This window comes from Ictidomys tridecemlineatus, chromosome 3 (assembly GCF_052094955.1).
Source record: "Ictidomys tridecemlineatus isolate mIctTri1 chromosome 3, mIctTri1.hap1, whole genome shotgun sequence".
NCBI lineage: Eukaryota > Metazoa > Chordata > Mammalia > Rodentia > Sciuridae > Ictidomys > Ictidomys tridecemlineatus.
Genome location: NC_135479.1, coordinates 78,463,008 through 78,489,314, shown reverse-complemented (window position 1 = coordinate 78,489,314; position 26,307 = coordinate 78,463,008). Strand labels below are relative to the sequence as shown.

Sequence of the window (26,307 nt, the reverse complement as noted above, 5' to 3'; positions counted from 1 at the left end):
ATTATTTTTGAAATTTGTGAAAAAGAAAATGAGGACCATTTAAAACCAGCTTGTGTCTAAGAATATTAAGATTGCAGTCTTAATATAAGATGCCAACAAGACATTTTGTAAATTCAGTCAAAAGACCACAATGAAAACTGGATAAATTCTGGCTAGGTGAGTCAATGGCATTAATAACTACCATTGGGTGTGCAGTATTCTGTTTAATGTTTTATCAACAATTTAAATAAATACCTGAATAGCATACTTATTCAAGATGACATCAAGGCTGGAGAGGGGTAGCTACCTTCCTTCATAATAGAAACAAAATTCAAATGAGCTTATCAGGCTATACCAATGAGTAGAAGTAATATACCTCCACCTCCACATTTACAAAAGTATATATATAATTATTACAGATAAATGTAAAAACTTACTACTCAAAAACCAACTACTAAACTACCAGATGGTACAGTTCTAGAATAGTAATTCAGGCAAACACTAGGGTAAGCTGATTTCATCCACTTTTAAAGAGCTATTAAAATATCCACAGTATAACTTCATTGCTAAAAAGGCAACCACAATCCTAAACTGTAGGCAAAAAAGCTTTTGGACCAAGGTAATGATGAACCTTTGAATACTTCTAATAATCCAAGCATACCTTAACACAAGTCTATATTCAGTTTAAGGCATATTAGAGCCTGCTCCGAAGCAAGGAATACTATAGTATGCATTTCTGGAAATTAGGCTTTAAAAAAGACCAGTGGGAGGGGTTAGGAATATTTGGCCTAGATAAGAGAATTATGAAGACAGTGCCCAGCCACTAACTGAATTTCAGTAGAAGTTTCTAAATAAATAAAGCAGGCATGTTCAAATATTTTAAGAAATGTTATCCAGAGCATGACATTCTGCCTAGATTAAGGACAAAACAAGCATCAACAGATAAAAGTTTCCAATCACCAGAAACTTTCTAGGACAGGGCACTGGAACCATTTTTACTTGGGCTGGGAACCTGGTCCCCTCTAACCCTAAAGACTCTAGAAATGGTCTAGCACAGTACAGGGATTTTTCACTGCCTCCTTTTGCCTGTGGTAGGAAAGTTTCCGGGTAATGAATTTGTAACCTCTGTTAAGGGAGATACTGTAAAATGGTTACTTTCTACATTGAACCTTATATTTCTTCTTTTTTTTTTTTTTTTAGAGCGAGAGAGAGAGAGAGAGAGAAAGAGAATTTTAATATTTATTTTTTAGTTATCAGCGGACACAACATCTTTGTTTGTATGTGGTGCTGAGGATCGAACCTGGGCCGCAAGCATGCTAGGCGAGCGTGCTACGGCTTGAGCCACATCTCCAGCCCCTGAACCTTATATTTCAGAGCATGGATCCAAAGAACAGTAACAAAATCAGGTTCACATATGGACAATACTTAATACTCCTCAGCTGATGAATTAAAACTAGCACAATAAATTTAAAACAAGGTCTAGGGGTGTAGCACAGTGGTAGAACTTTTGCCTGGTATGCACAGACACAGACACAGACACACACACACACACACACAAAACCCACAATCACAACTGTTAATAGATAAATATATTTTCCCCATGTTTATAATGCTTAGGAATGAAACAAAGGTTCTACATGTCATTAAGCACTTGTACTCAAATGCTAATTCCAATCTATTGCCAGCAGTGTAATACAAATCACACACACAAAAAAAAATGTTTACCTCTAAAGAACAGGTTACACACAAAAGTAACCAAATTGATAAGAAAAAGAAATCTCTTATTCCCAAAAAGTAGTATAATTTTAATTATACGGTCAATTTTAATGATTTTTTTAAATAAAAAGCTGCTTAATGTTTAAAAAAAAAAGTTATAAGAAACCACTTTAATGAGATCCCTAGGTCCTATTGCCTAGAGATAAATTCTGTTAATGGTTTCTTTAAATACTGCCAGTCATTTTGTTTTCAGGTAAGCATATAAGTTTTTGGAGGTTTTTTCATTTTCTCCCCTTACAAAATTACAAAGAAAATACACAATAAATACAACATGCTTTCTTCATTCAATAAATCCTAGACTGTTTCTATGTCACCAAAGAATAATCTGCCTCACAGAGCATTTCATTCTTTGGATGTAGTACTCCGATTTTAACTAATTATCTCAAAAACAAAGCACTTAAGTTGGTTCCTTTTATGGTTTGGATCTGAAATGCACCCCAAAGGCAATGTGCTGAAGGCTTGGTCCCTAGACTGTGGCACTATTGGAAGCAGTACAATCTCTGGAGATGAGATTAAGAGGAAAAAAGTGACATCACTGGAGGTACACCCTTGAAGAGGATATTAGGACCCTTCTCTCTCTCTCTGCTTCCCAGCTGCCAAGAGGTGAGTGAGCAGCTCTGCTCTACAACATATTCCCTGCTGTGCAGTTCTGCTTCATGCCAGGCCCAAATGTAAAGGAGTGGGCTGACCACAGAACTGAAACTCTGAACTGAGAGCCAAAATAAATCTTTCCTTTTAAATTGTTTATCCTTTTATATTGTTTATCTCAGGTATTTTGTCCCAGTGACACAAAGCTGACTAACTCAGTTCCCATCTTTTACTACTACAAATGTTGTTGCAATAAACACCCTTGTAATAACCCTCTTTCTACATTTGTCAAGTACAGGCTACATTCCTGAAAGTAAAACTGTTGGACATGTATATTTTTTATTCCAACAGCTATTGCTAAATTGATCCCCAAAGGGACTGTGTCAAACTTCCAACAATAGCCAGGAGCTTCTATTTCCGCGGCAATCTAGCCAAGGCTAGCCATGACCACCCTTTCTAATCTTCACCAACCTAATGAATGGAAAATTGTTAATTTGTTTTAATTTGAATTTCTTCCTCACTGAGGTTGAACACTTTTTCATGCACTTTTTAGCTATCTGCTATTTTTCCTGAAAGATGCTTCTTCATATTCTCTATCGTATTTCCCTACAAGTTATTGGCTATTTGTTAATTTAGAACTGTTCCATAAGAAACAGTCCTTCTGCCATTTGTTTCAGGTATTTTTAAGATTGGTTTGCAGTTTATTACTGACTTCTCATGCCAATGGTTTTGAGATTTCATCTCATGCTTAATTTTCTAAGGTCTTCAACCATTCTAGCTTTACATTTTTCCTCTGAAAGTAAACCAACTGCTTATATCATTTCTTGAATAATCCATCTTTTCTCCTACCAAGTTATTCTTTCTGGAGGTGAACAAAGAAAGGAGTAACAAATAAAACTAATTTTACTTTTAATAGCTTCTTTTTATAGTTACCTCAAATAACTAAAGTACTAAAATACTCAAAAAGTCCTTATATTTGTACCTATGGAAGAATACTGTGTTATCAAGGGAAAATAATTCAATGCAATATTTATGAAAACTACAACTACCTCTTTCACAGAAATGGACGATTCTAAAATTCACACAGAAATACAAGGGAAAAAAAACAACTATGTTTGAGATCTCATACTTCCCAGTTTCAACTTGCTACGAATGCTGCAGTAATCAAAACAGTGTGGTTCCAGGATCAGCAGGCGTGCATGGCAATGGAATAAAACTGAAAGTCCAGAAATAAAATCATAATTTATGGTAAATGCACGGGTGCCAAGACAATTCAATGGAGAAAAATAGACTTCTCAATAAGTGGTACTTGGATAAGTGAATATTCCTTGCAAAAGAAGAAGTGGGTCCTAACCTCACACAATATATAAAAACTAACTCAAAATGGACCAAATTTGAGAGCTACACAACAAAATTCTTAGAATAAAATGTAAATCTTCATCACTTTAAATAAGCAATAGTTTTTTATACATAACACCCAAAGCACAAAACAAAAAACTCAAATTGAACTTTATCACAATTTTAAATTTTTTTTTATGCAAAACCTACCATCAAGAAAAATGAAAAAACAATCCATAGAACAGGGGAAATATTTGCAAATCATATAAGGGTCTTATAAATATTGATGCAAATACAGACTTTTTTATGGTGGTGTAAATGCAAGTTCAGGATACATTCTTATCTAATATCCAGAATATAATATATACAAAGAACTCTTTTACCTCAAAAATAAAAAAGCAAATAACCAAGTTACAAAATGGTTAAAGAATTGAACAGTCAGTTCTCCAAAGATATACAAAGATATCCAACAAGCATATGAGAAGATGCTTGATATCATTTATCATTAGGGTAATACAAATCAAAACTAGAATGTACAACCACCTCATATCCCCTATGACAGCAATTAAAAAAAAAGTAGAGTGTTAAGAGAAAATATAGACAAGTTAATTAGTATTTATATTACCAATGACAATGAAATATGGTGCAACCACTGTAACAGTTTCCACATGGTAAACAGTTTCCACATATTAAACAGAATATTACAACTCAGCACCTTCCACTCCTCTAATACACCCAAAAGAAATGAAAAATACATTCACAGAAACATGTACATTAATTTCACACTGTTTTATTTAACTAACTTCCATCAACTGATTAATGGATAAATAAAACATGATATATCAATAACAATATTATATAACCTTAAAAAAGAATAAAACATGGTATAACATGGATAACTCTTGAGGTATTATACTAAAGTGAAAGAAGCCAGAAATAAAAGAACAAAAGGCCATATATTGCATAATCCCATTTATATGAAATACCCAGAACAGGAAAATCCAGAGACAAAAAGTGACTTAGTGTTGCTAGGGGCTGGGAAGAGAGAAAAATGGGAAGTGAATGCTAATAGGTAAAAGGTTCCTTTTGCAGGTAATAAAAATAGAATTAGATCAATATACAATTTTATGAATATATAAAACACCACTATATTGTACTTTAAAAAAAAAACAGTGAATTTTATGGTATGTGAATCGTATCTCAAAAAAAGAAAAAATAGAGGAAGGAAAGAATAAAGTCTGCAAAATAAACTGTGATTTACCATAGCAACAAGAAAGTAAACATTCAGTCTACAGGACTCTGGGTCTAAAACAATGCACCCAGAATGAAGATTTATTAGGTGACTGACTTCAACATTGACACTGGTAATTATGGGATCATAGATAATATAAATTTCAAAGAGCACAAGATGTTGAATCAAAAGCTATAACTAAGAATCTAAGCAAGCAATTCCAGAGAATGACTGTCAAAGCACAGTTCCTTTCACTTTAACTGCTATTAGGCAATTCATTACAGTTCTACCTAACTTTGAGGAAATTTAGTATTTTTTTTTTTAAGAACAGCTCTTTACTACAAATAAATGGAAGAGGAATATGGCCACATTTACTTCAAAATATTTCAAGAAATAATTAAAAACAAACAGAATGTAGGAGGAATATAAAAAGAACAAAAACAGTAACAAATGAACCTAATGTTTATTACAAATTAATAACAACCTTACGGAGATAGGCAAGAAAAGAACTAAACCAAGTTACTATGGAAAATAGTATGTGCCTTTGTACTGTAAAGCTAAAGACAAATACTATACTCTAAAAATGTGTTTCTCACAGGGGAATGGTTTAGCAATTCTGAAACTACTTTTATGGGCATGTATTAGGATTGAACAAAGTAAGTCAATATTGGTGCATGAAAACCAGATTTCTCACTTTTGGAGAAAAGAAGAAAGAGAAGAAGCATGGATAGGGAGAAGGATAGAATAACCCTGTTGGAAGGAGATAGGAATTGGCAAGATCCATGTAAATTGTAGCTCAAAAAAAAAAGGTAGCAAAGAACAAAGTCTGCAAAATAAACCATGATTTACCATAGCAACAAGAGAGTACAAATTCAGTCTACAGGACTCTAGGCCTAAAACAATGCACCCATAAACATCCATAAGCACTCACAGTATTTTTATACACACATGGGTGGATAGATAAGGAAATAAAAACATTACAAGTATGCACGTTTCTATATAGATTTTGCTATCTAATGAGAGGACCTAGAAGCAGTGACACCACGGTAGCCTTGAGCACACATGGCACCCAGATCTTGGTTTCTAGATACCTTTCTCTATAAAATGAAATCAGCTCCTTTGGAAAAATAGTTAATTCCATCCTGCGGTACCCAGAAAGTAAACCAGTACTCACAAAATGTGAGAGTACTATAGAAAAGACACAGGTAAATATTTGAATAACCAAAGTTAGTATGATTTGAGCAATTTAAAATATTGATTTTAATCTATTTTTAAAAAGCAAAACAAAATACAAATCCATGTAAATAAATGGATAATTAATAAATGGAGGAAAAGGGACAATACTGACTTAACAAAATTCCAATTAATGAATACAGTAGGAATTAGGGAAAAAGAAAATCATCATTGAGCAAACACAACAGGGATAACTGTTGCCTACAGGAAGTAATGATAGATGCAAAAAATAGCCTGGGACAAGTACAATGAGACACAGGATATTTTGTGTACTCAGAGTACCTATCCACTAGAGCATGGTATTAATTAAATTATTAATCACTTTCACACCATAAAGGTAAAGTTAACATATGTTATTAGTTACAAAGGGAAAAACAGTTACTTTACAATGGAGAAACCTGGCAGACACCACTTTAACCAAGTGATCACATTAACTTCACCAGTCATAAAACATACTAACCAGGAGTAAACATATGATTAACTCAAATTGAAGGATGTTTTAAAAAACAACTGACCAGTACTCTCCAAAAGTGTCTAGATCATCAAAGATGAAAAAGACAAAAAGGACTTGAGAATTTTACAGGAGACTAAGAAGACAAGGTAGGATACTGAACTGGATCCTAGCATAGAAAAGAATATTTTATAAACACAAATTTCCTGATTTTGATAATTATACCACAGTTATGTGAGATGTTATTATTAGGGAAAACTGGGCAAAGAATACCTACGAACTCTTTATACTATTTCTGTAGTTTTTATGTAAATCTAAAGATACTAAAATGCAAAAGTTTAAAAGACTCTAGAAAAACCTTTCCTCTATAGTTAGATTTACACAGAAAAGTTAAAACAATTATACCTAAACTATACTGCCATTCTGGAAAGAATTTAGCATTTTTTGATCATGAAATTAAAGAGGTGGGCATAATACCCCATTTACTAATTCATTTATCTATATAAATTATTAAAGGTCCAAACATAAATTTAGTACAAGTACAGGGAAAAGGATATCAGATCATCTCAATATTTTTTAAACCTGTTAATTTTGTAATATCACAGCAAACCTGGCATGGTGGCACACACCTATAATCCCAGCAACTTGGGAGGCTGAGGCAAAAGGATAACAAGTTTGAGAACAGGCTTAGCAACTTAGTAAGATTCTGTGTCAAAATAAAAGACAGAAAGACCTGGGGATGTAGCTCAATAGTAGAGAGCCCAAGATCAATCTCTAGTACCACGAGGGAGGTAAGAGTAAAAGAATAGTGCAAAAACAAAAACAAAAATAATTGTAGTAATAGCAGTTAAAAAAAAAAGTTTAAAAAGACTTTTGGACCTCCTTTATTAGAGATATCATTTCCTTGGAATCTATGCCACTAACTGTTATTCAACTGTAGTAACAAATGTTAGACTCTTTCATACCTTTTCTTCGTATTTTCATACAACCAAAGACATTCATTTTAGAAATCAGTTAACTAGTGAGATTAATCTTACAGACTATGGCACACCAAACCTCTATGAAATCAAAGTCATTACTGTGGCATCCTTCACATGGTATGCTTACTGACTTACATGGTTACAGGTACAATGCGGAGTTATATAACCTTCTTACAAGTTTACAGTCAGATACAATTGAATAGCACCAAAAAATATTAACTTTGAATCCTACAACTTTTAAGTTAAATGAGAATTTATTTGCTGCCACAAAACGCACCCTATTACTTATATATTATTTTCCATTTTAAGTGGTTTAAATACGTTTAAATAATCTTAGTTAAATATGAAAAAAAGGAAAAATTCTATTTCTAAATTCCACCTACAATAAAAAAGACTCATCAGTAAGGGTCTAATAAACAGTTTACTAAACTGAAACACCTTTACTTATAGCAATCCCAAGCTATAAAGTATAAGAAAAGTGAACCAGTATTTTTCCCAAAAGAGAAAGCAACAAAGAATTTCCAGTGACTCCCTAAAAATGAGAATGCCTTACAAACACACACACACAAACCTATACATTATATATGCAAACATTAAACACTGAGCCTATGACTAGAAGGCATTGCTAAGAGAATGGTATTAGAAATGAAAATATAGGTGGTCATGTCCCTAAAAAGAGTGAAAGAATTGACAGTAACATCACACCTTACAATAAAGTAAACAGGTAATTAACAAGCAAAAGAAAGCCATCTACTACAGATTCTAATAAGTAAATTTGAGGAATAGTTCTGATTTTAGGAATGTCTACTTGGAATTTTATAAATGGATAAAAAGGGGAACAGACTCAAAAAGCCTGGCCCACTCCAAAAGAAATAATTCAGGACACTTCAGACTTCATTTCAAAGAATGGTAACATTGCACTTAAATAATAACTGTGTCAAGAGCACAAAACACACTTAAAATGTACTTACAGGCTAAAAAGTCAAATTAAGAGCTGAATTTCACTGACAAGTAGCTACAATTTTTAATCTAGCTTTCAAAGTTTTTATTTACCAGTAAATACACTAGTAAATTATAAAATACTAAAATCCTAAACCAAAGTAGAATCAAATTAATTTGAAAAACCATGAAAAAAGGATTAAGATTATAAAAGCTACTATGTTTCCTAGGCATCTAACTCATCTCTCAGAAAAATGCATAAAGCCTTGAAATTAGAGGCCAAAAGATTCATGCCCAAAAGTAACTTCCTTAAATACATTCATTGACTATTAAAGAAAATCACTAACCTAGCAACTCTTTCATACCAGGCACTTGTACACTCTGCCCTGTTTAATCTTAATAAACCTGAGAAGAGTCATCACCAACTCTTCAAACATAAAAAAAAAAAAAAATTGAGGCTATGAAGAATTAAATTCCTTGCCTTTGGTTGGAACAGTGTTTCTCAATCTTTGGCAGCTCTGACATTTGGGACTAGATAATTCTTTCAAAGAGGGAGGTGCTGACTTGTATATGGTAGAATGTTTACCAGCATAACCGGTGGCATTCCTGTATCTGTGACAACCTGAAACGTCTCAAGGCATTGCCAAATGTCCCTTGCAGGGCAAAATCATCCCAGGTGAGAACTACTGAGTTCAAATGGAAGACAGCATTTTCATTCAATCAAGGATAGGTATGTGTCAGACTGTTCAAAAATAAGGGACAACTTGAAGGTCTCTGCCCTCAAGAGCTCACTTTGAACCCTGGTCTTCCAACTCAACTGGTGCTCTCTTTCAAACCTCCCTCCACACACAGCCCCTCTAAAGGCTCACACCATGAACTTTCTGACCTTCTATAAGTGTCCCACCCCCACAGTCCCTAAATTAGCTCACTCCTCCAACCATCATCAGTGACACCTCTACTCAACCCACTTAGGCTGGCTTGACATCTTGCTGTCACTTCTGACAAACTCTCCATTGATTCCCCAGTTATCTGGTCACTACCCAAGTAGTGCTGAGTTTTCCTAAGAGTAAAATATCTCTCCCAGTCATCGATACTCTCCATTCCCATCACTCTTAATAGATACAAACCCTTCTCTCTTATCTTTCTCCTAACAGAAGATATCAGAAACAACTAATCTCTTGGTCTCTCATGTGAATTAAGGGTATATATCAAGATATCATAACTGAACTATAAACTTTCCAGTGTAGGGTAGTCAGCAAAGACCACATCTTTTTCTGGGGTGGGAAGGAAAGTGGAATTTCCCATCTCACTGGCTCAAATATACTAACTTCAAAGCCAGATGTTAACTCTCAGTAAACAGCAGCCCTCACAAGTATTAAGAAAAGGACATAGCAGAGATTAGTTTGCATGCCATTGCAAAGTGGCTTTTATGCTATTTCTGGCACTCTTGCCATGAACAGCTTTTGCCTGCTCCAAGGAAATGTAAATGACATTCAACAGAGGAAGTAAGGTACAACTATCAAAGAAAGCTTGAACCAAATATTATTCCTGCCCCTGCCAATGTAGAAACCCATAAGAGAGCAGGTAAAGCTCTCTGTGAGGATATAAAAATAGACAATCAAACAAAATCTAGTAAAAAGACTACCAAGGAGATATACGTATCTCTTATATAACATATATGGATAGTATCATAGCATCAAACATATAATTTACTGAAAGTGAAAGGCTGATTTAAGATGGGAGGAAATCCAGAACCTGTTAAAACAGTTGATTTAGCCCTTAGCCGGAGAATAGAATTTTACTGTACCAATGTTCCTTAGGAAATGTTTCATCCTTTTTAACTTCAAAGCACCAAAAGATAAAGACACTATAATAAATTCAATCTGAGATGCATAAACTAATCAAAATTTTTAACTTATATTTCAGATTTTAAAAAAAAAGTTCAAAAAAAAAGATGATAGGTAACATCCTAAATGTTTCCACTTCAGTTTTCCTATACAAAGCTGAATATCAAACCACTGTGTAGAGCAGCAAATGCATTCAGTATTTAAGTTTCTGCTGCTATACTAACTATAAGATTGTTTTAAGTAGGTAAATAAATAATTTCTGTAACTATAATTCAACGTCTTAGAGCTTTCTAAGAATATAGTACTAAATTGCTGCATTTCCTCTTGGGGGGGTGGGGCACAAATTTAAGTCAGCATGTTTATGAAATGATCAAATCTCAAACCAAAAGGCCTTACTTAAAAAAATATATAAAGTATAATTAACAGGCTTATTAAATAATTCCAATTCACATATTCTCTAACGTCTGTCACAGGGTAAAAAAAAAAAAAAAAAAAGGTAGAGACTGAAATTGAACTAGAAGCCAGTTACAGGCACCCTAAGATAATGGTCCTGACCCTTACTATCACTGTTCTATTGACAATAACCTATGGCAGGCTTTAGTATTTCATTCAAACTTTTTCTAAATGTATCACAAGCTTTGCATAAAACTAACCTCATTCAACACAAGTGGAGTAATTTACTTTTAATTCCAATTTTATGTTGTCAAGAACAACTTAGGGCCTAAAGACAGATGATGTATTAACAAATGTATATAAACACTGGCCATAAAAATTCAGGAGGAAAGTATTCTAAGTTTCTTTCTTTTTTTTGAGAAATCCTTTCCTATATGAAATCATGGCATTAACATAACAGTTCACTCAACCAGTTTTTAATTTTACTGTCTTTTACCAACTCTTGTGAATAGGAAAAGCATAAAGATAATTTTGTCATAACTGATTCCTGAAACAATTACAGAAGAAATTTGTCTCTTAACAAAGTAAACCTACGGCAACCTCTGGAGCTGATACTTAAGATATCTTTAAGATATTATATGTAAGAACAATGAATTTAAAATTCACCCCAGTTAATTTTACCAAGCCATGATGTTTTTTCCATCTCAAAAATAAAATTTAACCTTATAAACCATATCACAGTAAACTAAGATCTCAAAAGAAAAATCACTCTTGGACCCAAGGGGTGTGTTCCCTAGGAAACTATTTGTTTCATGATGCTTCAGTTCAGAGAAATGAATTCTGCTGACAGTAAATGATGATAAAAATATTAAGACAAATCAAGTACTTAGGATTCAACTGTATTGCTAACAAATAATAATCTCTTCAAAATCCTTTCTCTGGGTTAAATTACTGTGTGTATATATACAAATGTATATACATATACATTTATATACTTTACTGACAAAGCTGCAAATAAAATAGATTACATTTTTCAGATTTAAACATATATAATATCTTTATAACGTGGTTTCCTATTTCCAGTTTAGGGAATGTAAAAGGTGGTTTTCTTTTTCTTTCTTTTACCAATTATACTAATAGTCTTTTTTTTGAGACATTCCTAGATGATTAAGAATTTGAACTGAGTAAGACATTATTTTAAAAAGTAAATACTATTACTATCAATTGCCACCAAAAGAGATGGATTATTTTCTAGACCTAACAGCTCTGCCTATAATCTTAAATCAACTATGTCTCAAACTCTTAAAGTATATTGTATTTCTATCCACTAGTCAAAGACATTTAAGCAACAGTAAATAGTTTCATGAGCATGAAATTTACAATGGGTTTTCTAAGGCCAATTTATTCTAAAGAATAATTCATTAGGAATAGAAAACTTTTTGCAAAATTCTACAGGTAGAAATATCTTTTCTAATAAGTCAACCCTTTAAACATACCAACAATTTTTATAACTAAGAAAAACAGTTGTTTACCTGTGTATCTCAGATTACTAAGTGGTAACTATTTAAACTTGTGACAAACATGTAAGGAGTTCGGGTCATGGATAAAATCCTTCTTCACAAATGGATGTCTAGGACCAGTCCCTGAAATTCCAGGAAATTAGCATTTCAAATGCTTGTAGTGTGGCACTAAGTATTCATGAAACATCCTGAAGACTTTGGCTAAAAGCTTTGCTGACAAAGTGGGAGAAAGGTCCAGAAGAATCAAAACTTAAGCACCAAAAAAAAAAGAAAGAAAGAAAGAAAAAAGAAAAAAATCACCATTGCTGAAGGGAAGGTACATGAATGAAGCCATTTCCTCCTAAAAAGTAACCACTGTAGATATGACACACTACTTAAGAACATCCACAGAGATGCTCTAAGGATCTACTATACCATTCTCACCTAGATATAACTTATCTGTGGACCTCCTGGAGTTCTGTTTCTGGAGAACAATAGCATCATTCACTCACTCATGAAAGCTGGGTGCCAACCACTATTCTGGCCAGGCTGCATATCAGACTTCATTTATTACACCAACCCTCCAAGAAGGAATTATCTCAATTATAGATGATTAAACTTAGAAACTGAGAAAACAATTTTTTAGAAGGGGAAAAAAACACCTTTATCTACACTGGTTTCTGGCTTCTTGGTAGGCTTATTTTTCCTATAGGCTTAAAGCACTAGAACTATAGAAAATTCCTTACTTAACTCCACCTGTCACTTAATAATGACATATTCATCTTGAGCATTTTGGCCACCACTGAACAACATTCAACTGTCCTAACAACATTTTTTTCAGGTGGCACATTAGTATGTATCAAGCAGCAGTCTATTTACAGTTAACATATACTGAGCATTTAGTGTATGCTAGACACTGTTTAAATGCTTACAACCATCTCATAGCAAGGTAAGTTCTATCATTATCTTTATTTTTACAGATGAAGAAACTGAAGCACAGAAAGCTTTAATAATTTGTACAAGGCCAAATAACATTAAGCAGAGATTCTGTATTCAAATAAGACTGCCTAATTCCACAACCCATACTCTTAAACTCTATTCCCCCCACCAAAGATAATTTACACAGTATTTCTCATTTAATTCTCTCAATTTTATGAGCTAAACATTTTCAGTCCCAACTAAAAGGATAATAGAAGCTCAAAAATGTGAAGTAATTTGCCTAAAATAATTAAGAATTTCAATATTTAAGGCAACATTTGAATGAATTTTTGTTTCATACTTCCAAACTGCCAATACTGCATTAAGTCAAAACTTTAAAAAGGCAAGAAATAGTGATGTATGTATTTTAAGATGATCAATAGCTCTTGAAAAATTCTAGGATAAACACAAGTTCTTTAAAAATATTTACATATGAAAAAGAAAAAAACATAATGGTAGTGAGAAATTGACAAAAATAGTCTCTTGATGGTCAAAAATAATGGGGTAGAAAGCATCACAAGTTGTTAATAAGACTCATATAGTTTTATAATATGAAGACACATCATTAATATTTGGCCATAAAATACAGAAACAAGCATATACCATGCTTCTATCTCACAACCACCCCCTCCCACCTCAGCAGATAATGAGAGTCAGCTTTATTACTCATGCTTTTCTTCCTAAGACATCAAGAAAGAAAGCCAAAAGCTAAGAATCCACCTACTTAGGCTACTTTCTTAAATTTGGTAACATTCTGAAAATAAAAGCTCATGAACATAGTGTTTTAAATGTTAAGATATTTCTACCAAGTAACATGTATATTTAATATTGTATTTTGCAAAAAAAAATAATCCTTTTCTTAAGTCTGTAAACTAAAGACAAAGAGATAAAAGGCTCATAGAAATGATTTTCCCATATCATCAGACAAAAACATCACTGCTTTCAAATGCTATTTCTGAAGACTCAATTAGACAGTATAACTCCTCTACAGTTATACACTTTAGTATTTCAGAAAATGTCTTCCAGCAATTATCCACCCAGAGTAAAAATGGGCAATATAATCTTGCTTTTCATCACACTTCCTACTTATCCCAGAGGTCTCAGCATTATAGATTACTGCATCTTAAAAAAAAAAAAAAAATCCATTTTAAAATTACTAGTCCTACTTAGACAATCAGGCTTCACTCTCAACAATGGAAAAAACAAATTAGAAGCAGCAGCAGAGGGTTTGAGGGGGAGACGGGAGGATGATTACACACAAGCCAGAAATCAGTCCAAAGTGATGTTCCAGAAAGGGAAAAAAAATATTTTTTCAGAATTCTTCAACAATTTTTTTAAAATACCAGTGCTGTGTATGAAAATCTTTATAAATATTTTAAAATGCCCAACAAAGCAAGTAACATGAATGGGAATCTAATGTGTTCAAACAGGTTCCACTGTCAACCTCCTAAAGGATGTTTTGAAATAGGGTGGAACTTTAAAAAGGGAAATCACCTCTTAAGATTTCATTAAACACAAGAAAACACAAGAGGTTTTGGGTGTTCTTTTTTTTTTTTTTGGCGTTTGTGTGTGTTTGTTTGTGTGTGTGTGTGTGTGTGTACACCAAAAGACAATGAGTTTTCCCCCCAAAGCTAAAGATTTAAAAATTATTTTCTTTCTTATAAATCAATGTAGTCACACAAGATATCAGGGCTTGATATGCAAATATACAGATAAAATCCATCCCCTCCCCTTCCTGTTTCCACTTCTCCTGGAGTGATTCCTTTCAAATGTCCGTTTAAACATGCAAGATGCCAGCTAAAATGAAAACTTCCTTTCCATTTCCTACGCTAAAGAAAACTGTAATTTCCCAGGAAAGGAAAATCATACTGTCACCCACAGAACACTAATCCCTGAAATGCCCATGTTACCAACATAGAAGCTAGGTACCCTTAGAAAGCAAATCCTCGGACACTTTACAAGCAAAGAAAAATAAAATAAAATCACGAAAATAAAAAGGTGGAAAAAGACAACTTAAAGGCAAACCACCACACCCTCAACTCTGCGTTGCAACCCATCTACCAGGGCCCTTTACCTTCATTTTCCATCGAAACTGCACTCGAGTTGATGGCTACAAAGTCTTTAGTGTCAGCCACGGCCACACTGGGAATAGAGAGGAGAGGAGGACAAGGAAGAGAAGCCCCCGGAATCCCAGGCTGTCACCCCCGCTCCCGGCCACGCGTCCCACGGCTGCTCCCACCACCCCTAGCAGCTGCATCTGCAAGAGAAATCAGGAGAAGCGGAGCTGACAAGAGAGGCAGAGGAGGGCGACCCCTGCCCAGCCGCCACCTCCGGAGCCCCCAGGTTCCTCGACCGCCCGCCCCCTCTCCCTCCCGCGACGCCCCAGCTCACACCGGCGGGGCGGTGCCCCAGAAACGCTCTACAGCCAGGGCATCCCCGGACGCCCCCTTCCCTCGGGACCTAGAAGTTTCTAGAAATGGGAGCGGGAGATAATCCCAGTACCCACCCAAAACCCAGAACCCCCTTCTCCGGGCTGCGAGGACTCACTCGCGGGGCTCGCGGGGGCGCCCCGCGCGCCTCAGGCGAAAAGGAGCGGCTCGCAGCGCAGGACAGGAGTCGTGAGGGAAGACCGGCGGGCGGGGAGGGGAAAGGAGAGGAGGTGAGAGGGCCCGTCACGGTCAGCCCCGCCGGCTCCGTGCTACCGCGCTGGTCTGCTCCCGCCTCCGCCTCCTGCGCTCCGCCCCTCCCCGCCGCTGGCCTCCCCGGAGCACCCCGCACTCCCGGGCCCGCCGCGGACCGAGCTTTGTAGCTACTACTTCCGCTGCGAGAGGCGCGCGCGCAGGCGCATTCCCACTCACGGATAGTAAGGCGGAAGTGAAGCGAAGGCCCAGTCGGCTGCCCGAATGGGCGCTGTTTGGGGCCCGAGTAGTCTGGTAGGAAGGCGCGAGGGGTTGGCGGCCCGATTCGTCCCTGCCTGCCTTGTGGCGGCGGCTCCTCGCTGACCCCCAGAACGGTGCCTGCCCGTGCTACACACCCAATGGGCGCGAGGGTCGGAGGCCCGCCTGCCCCCCGCGCCGGCCACGCATTCCCAGGAGGCGGCCGTGGGGTCGAGCCAGACGGACAGGCACAGTCATGGCCGCTGCCCCAGAGGCGTTTGAACGCTCTCAGCAAATTCGACAGGGAAAGCCCCTCCCGTCTGGCGGCCGTCACAATCTCGGCAGGCGACGCGGAGGGCCGCCAGAGGATGGGGTGATCGCGGAGAGGCGCGGGTGTTCCTGCCCTGCACCGCAGCTCCGCGAACGTCCTCGGGCGCTTCGCACCCTCCCTTGCAAAACACCTGCTCTTGGCCGCTTCACTCTTGTGAGAGCAGGTCACCGTGGGGCTACTTCACAAAATTCTGACTGGGTTTGGGGTGTGCTTCGGTACCCATGTATAATGGAAGTGCAAAGGTTCAAACTCAACTGGAGGAAAGACTACTGACCTTTACTTTCGAGTGTATGGAACCAGAGAGGCTAAAAGAGCAACTAGAGAATAGTACTCAGGCGATGGAAATTGAAGAACAGACCTTACCGTTGACCGCTAGCTATGTCTCTTGCCACGTTAACCTTTCCCATGCTCAGCACCTCACAGAGACCCCCTATTAATGCTTCTTGATGGACGATTGGTTTTAATAAGCCTTGGTGAGCCAGAGACAGTAGCCGTTGAACGAATGCTTCTCGCATCCTTATCCACTAGAGGGCAGAACTACACCTGGTGTAAGTTACTACGCATACTCCAAAGCACCCCAGGCCACTCAAGAAAACCCCTGCCCTATTTGCAAGAGGTGTTTTCTTCGTCAACCCATTGCAGATTTGCCACTTAACTCAGATCCTGTAACATAATTCAGTATGCTAAGCACATGTCCAATAACAAATGCAATGAGTTGCCTGTTTTCATGTTTGGTCCACAGTTGAGCTAGTCTAGTATCAAAACTTCTGGACAGCTTCTAAGTTAACGCTTTTTCAAAGATATATTGAGCTTCTATTCAGTGAGTTTACTTCAAAGCTGCACTATCAAGTAGATTTCTAATCTAAGTTACTATCTATGATCCATTTTGACTTGCATGCTTTAGTGATTTTGTCTGCATAGTGGCATTTCCTGATTTGTACACTAAATATGCTCTCTTGCTCAAAGTTATCATTTTGTGATAATTATTACTGTACTTGATGAACCTTGATACTAAACACAAAGTATCTAAGGTAGGAAATTATTCCATATAAACTAGTTGATATTAGTATATGGTCTTATAAAATACAAGGTTGTCTTATTGTACAAAGTTTGGCTGAAACAGTGTACTGGGGACTGAACCCAGGGCCTCAGCTGTGTTAGGCGAGTGCTTTACCACTGAGCTATACATCCCTAGCTTGGAAACATTTTATGTAAGCAACCTCTCCGAATTTTCTGTTGTACCCTGCAATACTCCAGTAATAGCACTGAATCCATAAATAAATAACTAAAATATTTACAGCACCAAAAGTGGCCTACACTTTTTGATTGCCTAAATTCTGAAGGCCACAAAAGAAACTGAATAAGACCAACTTTACCCAGAAGGATTGTTACATACTTAATTCTTCATGCACTACCAGTCATCTTACAAATTCCTAGCACCGAAAGCAGCAAACAGCCTGAAATGATAGGTGGTTCAACCATTTAGTTGATCTGTGATCCTCATCAACATATCTCTACAGAATGATTCTCTATTCTGAACCAAAACACCTCTCCCACCAAGCTGACCAGCATCAGTAGCACCAACTTTGACTTCAAGGGTGTATTAAAGATAGAATTTATTACGAATGTGGATATGTTTTGTGTATGAAGGATAGCATTAATAGTGTTCCAGCCAGAGCAGTGGGGAATTCTTGGAGCAGAGGAGACCAAACTAAACTGACATAAGATCATTGAATAGCCATCTGTACCTCCTCATTTTGGAGGAAGGGGAATAAAATATATGTGTACTTCAGATGTAAGTTTTAAATACACATACACATACGCATACACACTACTCTTCTTAATAAGATTGTTATAAGATCTGAAAAAATGAAGATAGGTTTTAAATTATAAGCACTATGAAAGTAGAAGTTATCATACAGATAAACAAGCAAAAACTGGAATATTAGCTAAACTGAGATTAATGTCAATAAAATGTATTATATCCAAAGTTCCTCTGATTTATTCCTTAAAAACCAGTCCTAAAATATTGGTTTTACCCATTTTGTTTTGAATATTCAACCCACAATATTAAATGCATCTGATGCAGGCCCTGAGTTCAATCACCACTATGGAAAAAAAAAGTGGGGGGGGGGGATACTCAAGCAATATGAGGAAATTTGTAAGTCTTCTCTGCCTGGGAGAAATATTTACAAATGGGATAGACTGCAGAAGAATGGTCATGGTGTTCTAATTTATTTATACTATGACTTATTCCACAAAGGATGTGAGGCATCTTGTTTTTAATATCAAATTTGACAACTGACATTTTTATAAACCTAGATGATAAAGGAACTCCTTTAGGATTTAAAAACTAAAACTTGGGAAAGGTTATTTTAAAATATTTCATCAATGTTTTTTTTTTAAAAAAAAAAGCTTGTAATATTGTCCAAAATACCAGAGATTAATAGTTAAGAAATTTCACCTAGCTGCTAAAAGAGAGATTCGCCTCATTTTGGTGGGTTTTGTTTCATTTTTGGTGCTAGAGACTGAACCCAGGACATTGTGCATGTTAAACATGTGCTGTATCACTGAGCAATAACCCTCAACCCCAGAAATTATCATATTTTAATTGAGCATTTTATAAAAAACAGGTTTTTTTTGTTTGTTCTTTGCAGTGCTGGGGATCAAGCCCCTTGCACATGCTAGGCAAGCACTCTACTACTGAGCTATACCATCTAGCCCACAACACTATTTTTTTTTAAGAGAGAGAGAATTTTTTTAATATTTATTTTTTAGTTTTCGGTGGACGCACGCAACATCTTTTATTTTATTTTTATGTGGTGCTGAGGATTGAACCTAGCGCCCCACGCATGCCAGGCGAGCACGATACCGCTTGAGCCATATCCCCAGCCCCCCACAACACTATTTTTATAAGCTAACCTACTTCAAGAGAACAGCAGAATCATTTTTCTTCTAAAACAATGAATAACATGCTAAGTGTCAAGTTCAGGGAAATATAGATTTATTGAAAAAAAAAAAGTCATATGAAATCGGTGTCTAACAACTACCTGCCAGAATTGCTATAAATCTGCTTGGTTCCATGTTTTAACAGTGTTGGAGTACAAATTGAAAACAAAAATTAAAAGTTGAAGGGCTCAAATATGAGCTGTAATTGGTTGTGTTGTTTTGGTTTTGGTTTTTGTTGTCCTGGGCATTGAACATAGAGAATCTCTACCACTGAGCCACTCCCTCAGCTGGCCTCAAATTTGCAGTCCTCCTGCTTCAGCTGCCAGAGGTACAGGAATTACAGGTGTGCACCATCATGCCCAACTTGGTTGTTTTTAATACCAGATAGATCCGCAAGTACTCTGCAAATATTTTATCACTCACAAAATTTCATAGCCTCTTATACACCTGCTATCTTCTAAGCAAAATATTTGGTGAAAATTTGAAATATACTCTGAATATTTATTTTCAAGGTCTGTAACATTAACTGAGTTAAGTCTATACTATCAATCTCTTGTGGGTTGGAGTTACGAGTAGACAGGGACACAGCTGAGGATAAGAAAGGGAAGGAGAGAGAACAAGGCATGAGTCCCAAGTCCAAGAGTCAACTTCATTATTTCTTTGGAAAATAGACTTACAATCTTCCAAATTACATAAACCCTAGGAGTTGTTTTGAAATATAAATGTCCCCATTCTGAGCCAGACATGGTGGCACACATCAGTAATCCTAGCAACTCCAGAGTCTGAGGCAGAAGGATTGCAAGTCCAAGGCCAGCCTCTGCAACTTAATGAGATACTGACTTAAAATTTGAAAAAAAAAAAAAAGCCAGTGGTAAAGTACCCCCTTGGTTCAATCCTCAGTACCTAAGGAAAAAAAATGATACTATTCTGGGGACTTGGGGTAGAGCTCAGAGGCAGAGCATATAACTTGCATTCATAAGACCTTGAATATAATACTTAGCACGCGCGCGCACACACACACACACACACACACACACACACACGTTTGGTTTCCAAACTTGCAAAATTCATCTCTGTCCTCAAAACATTTGACTGTAATAAATATGTAATGATGACCTATTGAATAAATAGATAATCTGGAAAATGGGTCATCCTAAAGCTCTGTTGTTGAATGAATAAATTCTAGCTTTGACTTTGCTACTTGCTTCATATGAACAAATTAAATCCAAGTTTCTACTTTCCTGTAAAACAAAGGAGAATTAAAGGATTTTGAAAAGTATAAAAGGAAACATACATCTCCAAAACCACAAAGAAGTGAACAAGGACAACTTGATCTGAACAAGAATTAAGTCCTAATCAGTATTGAGTACTGCCAAGAGCAGATAAGCTTGCACGCTCAGATTTTGAGCCCAGATGACCATTTGAAACTGAGATAACAATACTCAGGTGCTTATTTCCATGCATGTAGGAAATTTCAGCTGAGCCTGTGCCTTGGATTTTGATGGCATACCTATCAATTCTTGACAAAACCAAAAGTACTATAATTTCCATCTCACTCTTCCATCATTTCTTTAAGGATTAAGGAATTTATTCAGTTCTTGGACAACTTGGAGGATGTTCACAAACAATAGGCCTTAAAATAGCCAAGTAAGCTACATTGACACTGACCGTATTCTATTACCTTGGAAAGCTTTGCTGATGGTTTTTCATAAATCATTCAATCTATGGACCAGATTCCATATCAGGTTTATAGGTCCCCAGCTGTCCTCACAGTTATTACTCATCTTTCATTTAACTGCTTTCTCAATTTCACATCAAAAACATTTCAATCTCTCTTTATCCTACTGCATACTAGGATCTGAGAGAGCTTTGGGTAAGGTTTCATTTCCTCATACCTTCAAAATGGCACATTTTGCACTTCAAGTTTTCTGTCCCAACTAGAAGACAAATAATTTTTGCAAAGCTTGCATTTTGCTTGAATGTATCCCATGTCTTTTCATGCCCCCCACAGAAATCATCTCTTTCAACTGTGCTTCCTATTGTGAAAATAATGAGAAAAAAAGGCATAAAAATGCCATTATGATAATAAATTAGGGAGATAACAGCACAGAAATAGCCCAAGGCTTTACAAGGATCCTGAAGTTTAGCACTGGCTACTCATGCAGACCATTATTCCCACTGAGCATACTACATCAAATATGGAACCCATATCAAAGAGACGGGTTGCAATATACTTGATTTAGAAGGGAGAATTAGAATCTGGCAATATAGTTTGGGGGAGAATTAGAATTTAGCAATATAATTTGGGAGATAGAGAAGGTAAATTAAAAATTGGCAGGAAATAATTTTTGCAACACAAAATTATTAAACCTTTAGGAAATTCTTCACTACAAATAAAGATCAAGTGGAAAATTAGAAGTATATTTACAGTATGCCTTCAGATAACTATTTTTTGCTTTCTGATTATAAAAGGTAATGCTTGTATAGCTTATAACAGAAGATAATAAAATTATTTAACATTGCTAATTTTCCTTTATTAGGGTGAATTGGGAAAACAAGAGGGGGGTGGCCCTACTACAAGCTTAGGGAAAAATAAGCTGAGGTACAAATTTGGGGCTTGATCTGGCCCAGTCAACTCCCAATTCAAACAAGTGAGTGAAAAACTTTTCAAAGAAACTGCTATAGCTACTACTAGGAGTATTGGTATACTAAATGAACAGGACTCCTGTCTAGAGTATTTAATAGGAAGTTTATAAACTAGAAATGACATCAGGCCCTTTGTGGAGAGTAAAAGGATCTCTGTGTTATATTCTGAATGATAAAGTATATTTCGTAATGAACATTATAAATAATCGTCAAATATTCATTCCCTTCCAGATCATTAGTTTCAGTATTTTTCAAAGTATGACCCTACCAACAGCGCCAGCAGCACCAGCACCTGAGAAACATAGCAGAAATACAAATTCTCAGACCCTACTAAAACCTACTGAATCAAAAATTTGGGGGTTTGGAATCAGCAATCCGTGATTTAATAAGAGTTCGCAATGACCCGGAGTGCTTGGAAGTGCTGCAACCACCTTATGACGACTCCTTCCACCTTTCCCCAGGAAAAAGTCAATACCAAGACAAAGCAGTGATTGGAAGGAACCAATTCCCTTAATATATAATTAAATGAACAATTGTTATGACAGATTCGTGGGACCCCAATGGACCTCCAGCTGCCGAATCCGATGCAATTACACAAGAGTCTTTATTGCAAGCTCGAGCCTGGACTCACAACCGTTCCCGACGTAGCAGTCCCAGGGTCCTTTGTTCAGTGAGATTTTATAGGTTTTGAGGGGATACTCTATGCGTGTCACAACATCACACAGCAAATCATTCCATACTGCGGGAAAGTCAAACAACAACTCTTAACATTGATTAGCATATTCACTGGTGGGAACAAGTTGGGTAGGGGTGATTGGTTAGTACAAGAGGGGGATTCCTTTGAACTGATTGGTTTAGGCCACGAGGGGTGTACGTGCTGAACTACATGGTTTCCCAGCATGTTATCAACCACCATAAATTACTTGGGGGGATCTGGCATTCCAGGTGTTTTCCCTGTCTCATGCTGATTGGAGGTTGCTAGGGGGGTTGCTATGGGTCTTCACATAGCCTAACTGGAGCCACAAATCTCTCCTGTTATTTGTAGACAAACAACTCAGCTGGGTGGGTTTGTGCCTAGGAGTGCTTGTGGGTTTTTCCAAGGACCAGGGTCACGCCCCCTTCCTTGGCCCCCTTCCTTGGTCAGGCTTTGCTCTGAGGTAGAGGCTGGTTTCTCAAAAATGGAGTCACATTAGTTTCTCACAATCAACCAACTCTGGAGCTTGCCATTCCACTACACTTCCTTTACTATGAAGGAAAAAAATTTGTGTTCTGTTACTTGCAACTAGAAATATCCATATTGATATATTAAATTAGAAAACTAGTTTAGAAAAATAGGTTAAAATTTAATTGGTTGATGCTTTGTATGTGTTCCTATAAAAGTTTAAAAAGTTCAATATAATATGACATGGTTAAATGATGAAGTATTATATTATTTAGGCAATGTTAATGAATGGGAAGTTACAGAAAAAAATGTAAGTCAAAAAAACTGAATAAGGGATTTGAGTGTGTGTGTGTGTGTGTGTGTGTGTGTGTGTTGTAAGTACCACATTAGCAGATGAAGTAAAACATCAATTATTGACTTCAGAAGTTTTGTTAACAAGTGTTTCTTTTTGTCTTTTTTTTTCTTTTTTTCTCCCCACCACCCTACCCCACTGGTGCTTTACCTATCCCCAACCCCTTTTGTTAAGACAGAATCTCATTAAGTTGCACATGTTGGCTTCAAATTTGTAATCCTTCTGCCTCAGTCTCCTGAGTTGCTGGGATTATAGGCATGCACCATTATGCCTGGTAACAAGTGTTTCTTTTTTTTTCCCCCTAGCTAGGATATTTTTAAATTGTGTAACTGTATTTCCTTCCTGAATATTAGTTCAATTTTAAAATTTTTATTTTCTTATGCAGTTATGTGCCCTTGTACCAATATTTTTTTTTCCTCCATGTTCTGCTTTTTTTTTTTTTTTGGTGGTGCTTATGATTGAATCCAGGGATTCCCACACTCTAGACAAGTTCTTTACCACTGAGCCCCACCCCCAGACATTTCTTTTCCCTTCTAATTCTTCAACGACTGTTTATTTAGTGAAAGATTCTACTATGGAATTGGAAAACAAAATTAAGTTCATTTCTTTCTATACTATTACATAATCTTTTTCTCCCAACAAACTTCACAAAAATATTTAATGTTTGTAACTTTGCACATGTTTGTTTCTGATTAAGAGCAGTTAAAAAGCTTAACAGGGGCTGGGGATGTGGCTCAAGCGGTAGCTCGCTCGCCTGGCATGCATGCGGCAGGGGTTCGATCCTCAGCACCACATACAAACAACGATGTTGTGTCTGCCGAGAAATGGAAAATAAATATTTAAAAATTCTCTCTCTCTCTTTAAAAAAAAAAAAGCTTAACAGGGCTATGGATGTAGCTCAGTGGTTGAGCTCTTACATAGCATGCATGAGGCCCAGGGTTCAATCCCTAGTACTGAAGAAGAAAAATAAGAAGAACCCTACATATATTCTTCCTATTTTATAAATTGCTCTTTTGCATACCAAATACAAAGTCAACCACTGAGCTATACCACCAAAATTACTCACTTTAACCCTGGAAAGTGAAAAAGTGCTTGGAAATGTAAAGATGTCAATGTTACATATTTGACTAAAACATTTAAATTGCTTTTATGGAAATGAGAATCAAATGTCACTGAACAACCACCAAAATGACACATTTGTTTAGAGCTTTCAGTTGACAAGGCACTTCCATGATGTAATTATATTTAATCTTCACAACACTATAAAGTAAACAGGTTAGGTCTCATTAATTGCTTCATATAACTGAAAAACTAAGACTCACACAGGTTAATTTCTCACTAATCAGGGACTAGGGTTGTGGCTCAGTGGTAGAGCAGCAGTCTGGCATGTGTGAGGCAGTGGGTTCGATCCTCAGTACCACATAAAAATAAATTAAAAATAAAATATAGGTATTGTGTCCATCTACAACTAAAAAATTTGAAAAAGAATTTGTCACTATTCAGTATTAAAGTCAAGAGTCAAATATCTGTCTTGACTTCAATTGCAGAATATATTATAATATTCTGCAAATATTACAGAATATTTAAGAGTCAGCACTGTTGATTGAATTAACCTTTTGTAGTTCATCATATTTCATTAATTTGTTACCTTTTTCAATTCAGTGTGGCCCCATACAACCTTAATAGAGACTAATTCCTGAGTCTAAGATATCTGCCCCATATCTCATTTGATGACACGTAAGACTATATTAATAAAGTCATTTTTGGTCATTGCCTACATGTATTCACATGCTCTTATTTAACCTTTAAACACCATTACTGAGGAATTCATGCTTCAAGCCTATTCAAGAATTCCTTGTGTTTATCTTCTCAAAGTCAAAAAGTGCTGCTAAAATGGAAGTGCAATCTTATGAATAAATAATCACAGACAGGCACTTTAGAAAGATTATTCAATAGGTAATTGAGACATGTTCATTAACATGCACTATTGAAAAATTAACAGAATACATTTTAAACATATGTCCTAGATCTAAAAGCCACCAAGCAGCAGTAGAAATACTGATTTCATCTTTCCAGTTAAATTGTTGTTGTTGTGAGTCTTAATAATCATATTTACATGTTAACTTTAGAGTAAAGACAAGGGGATTTTTTAAAATATTAAGACCTCATAATGACTTTAGATCACATAGAGGACATTACAGTAGAGAACATAACAGCTATTATATCCTTTTTATGTTCCGTAGTTTAAATCAACAACTAAAATTCTCAGTTGCTGTATCAATTTAATCAGTAAACAGCTATAAATGAAGTAAGTAAATAGATAATATATTTTAGGTCATATTTTTACAACAAACACATCACTTGATTATTTCTTGCACTAGTAAGCATTATGTAACATTAGGCATGGGACCACTGTGGTTGAAAATAGTCATTAAGAACTTGTGAAGCTGTAAATCATTACTATTCCTGTGGCTTAACCATGATTTTCGATCTTCTAAAGGCATACATGGTATTACTGGGAAGGGATGGCAACTCCTATCAAATTTGATTTTGAAAATGTGTATTATCAAGTGATCAGCATTGTAGTTCTCAAATTGGGGTCCCTGCCACCTGGGAACTATTAGAAATGCAAATTCTTGGGCCCCACACTAACCCTACTAAATTGGCAACTCTGGAGTTGGGATCCAGTAATTCTTGTTTTAACTAGTCCCTCAGGTGATTCCAATGCATGCTCAAGCTGATTAACAAGAAGCATAAAA

The 26,307-nt window shown here is 36.3% G+C and overlaps 1 protein-coding gene across 5 annotated transcripts in view; it reads right to left on the bottom strand.

Moving 5' to 3' along the window:
• The window catches only part of Atp2c1 (ATPase secretory pathway Ca2+ transporting 1), a 134,525-nt gene that overhangs the window by 96,901 nt on the left and 11,317 nt on the right, over positions 1-26,307 (bottom strand). Inside the window, exons 1-2 of one of the 5 annotated variants that reach the window (XM_013359389.4) lie at positions 15,780-15,920; positions 15,307-15,489 (exon numbers count right to left, since the gene is read on the bottom strand). The exons of 1 other annotated variant lie outside the window; for it this stretch is intronic. In XM_013359389.4, the coding sequence (XP_013214843.1) occupies positions 15,307-15,312 (6 nt within the window). In that variant the 5' untranslated portion in view covers positions 15,313-15,489; positions 15,780-15,920. Of the gene's footprint in view, positions 1-15,306; positions 15,490-15,738; positions 16,063-16,802; positions 16,919-26,307 lie in introns of those variants that run through there. 3 more of the 5 variants (XM_021727540.3, XM_078043296.1, XM_078043297.1) reach the window with 3 other exon arrangements.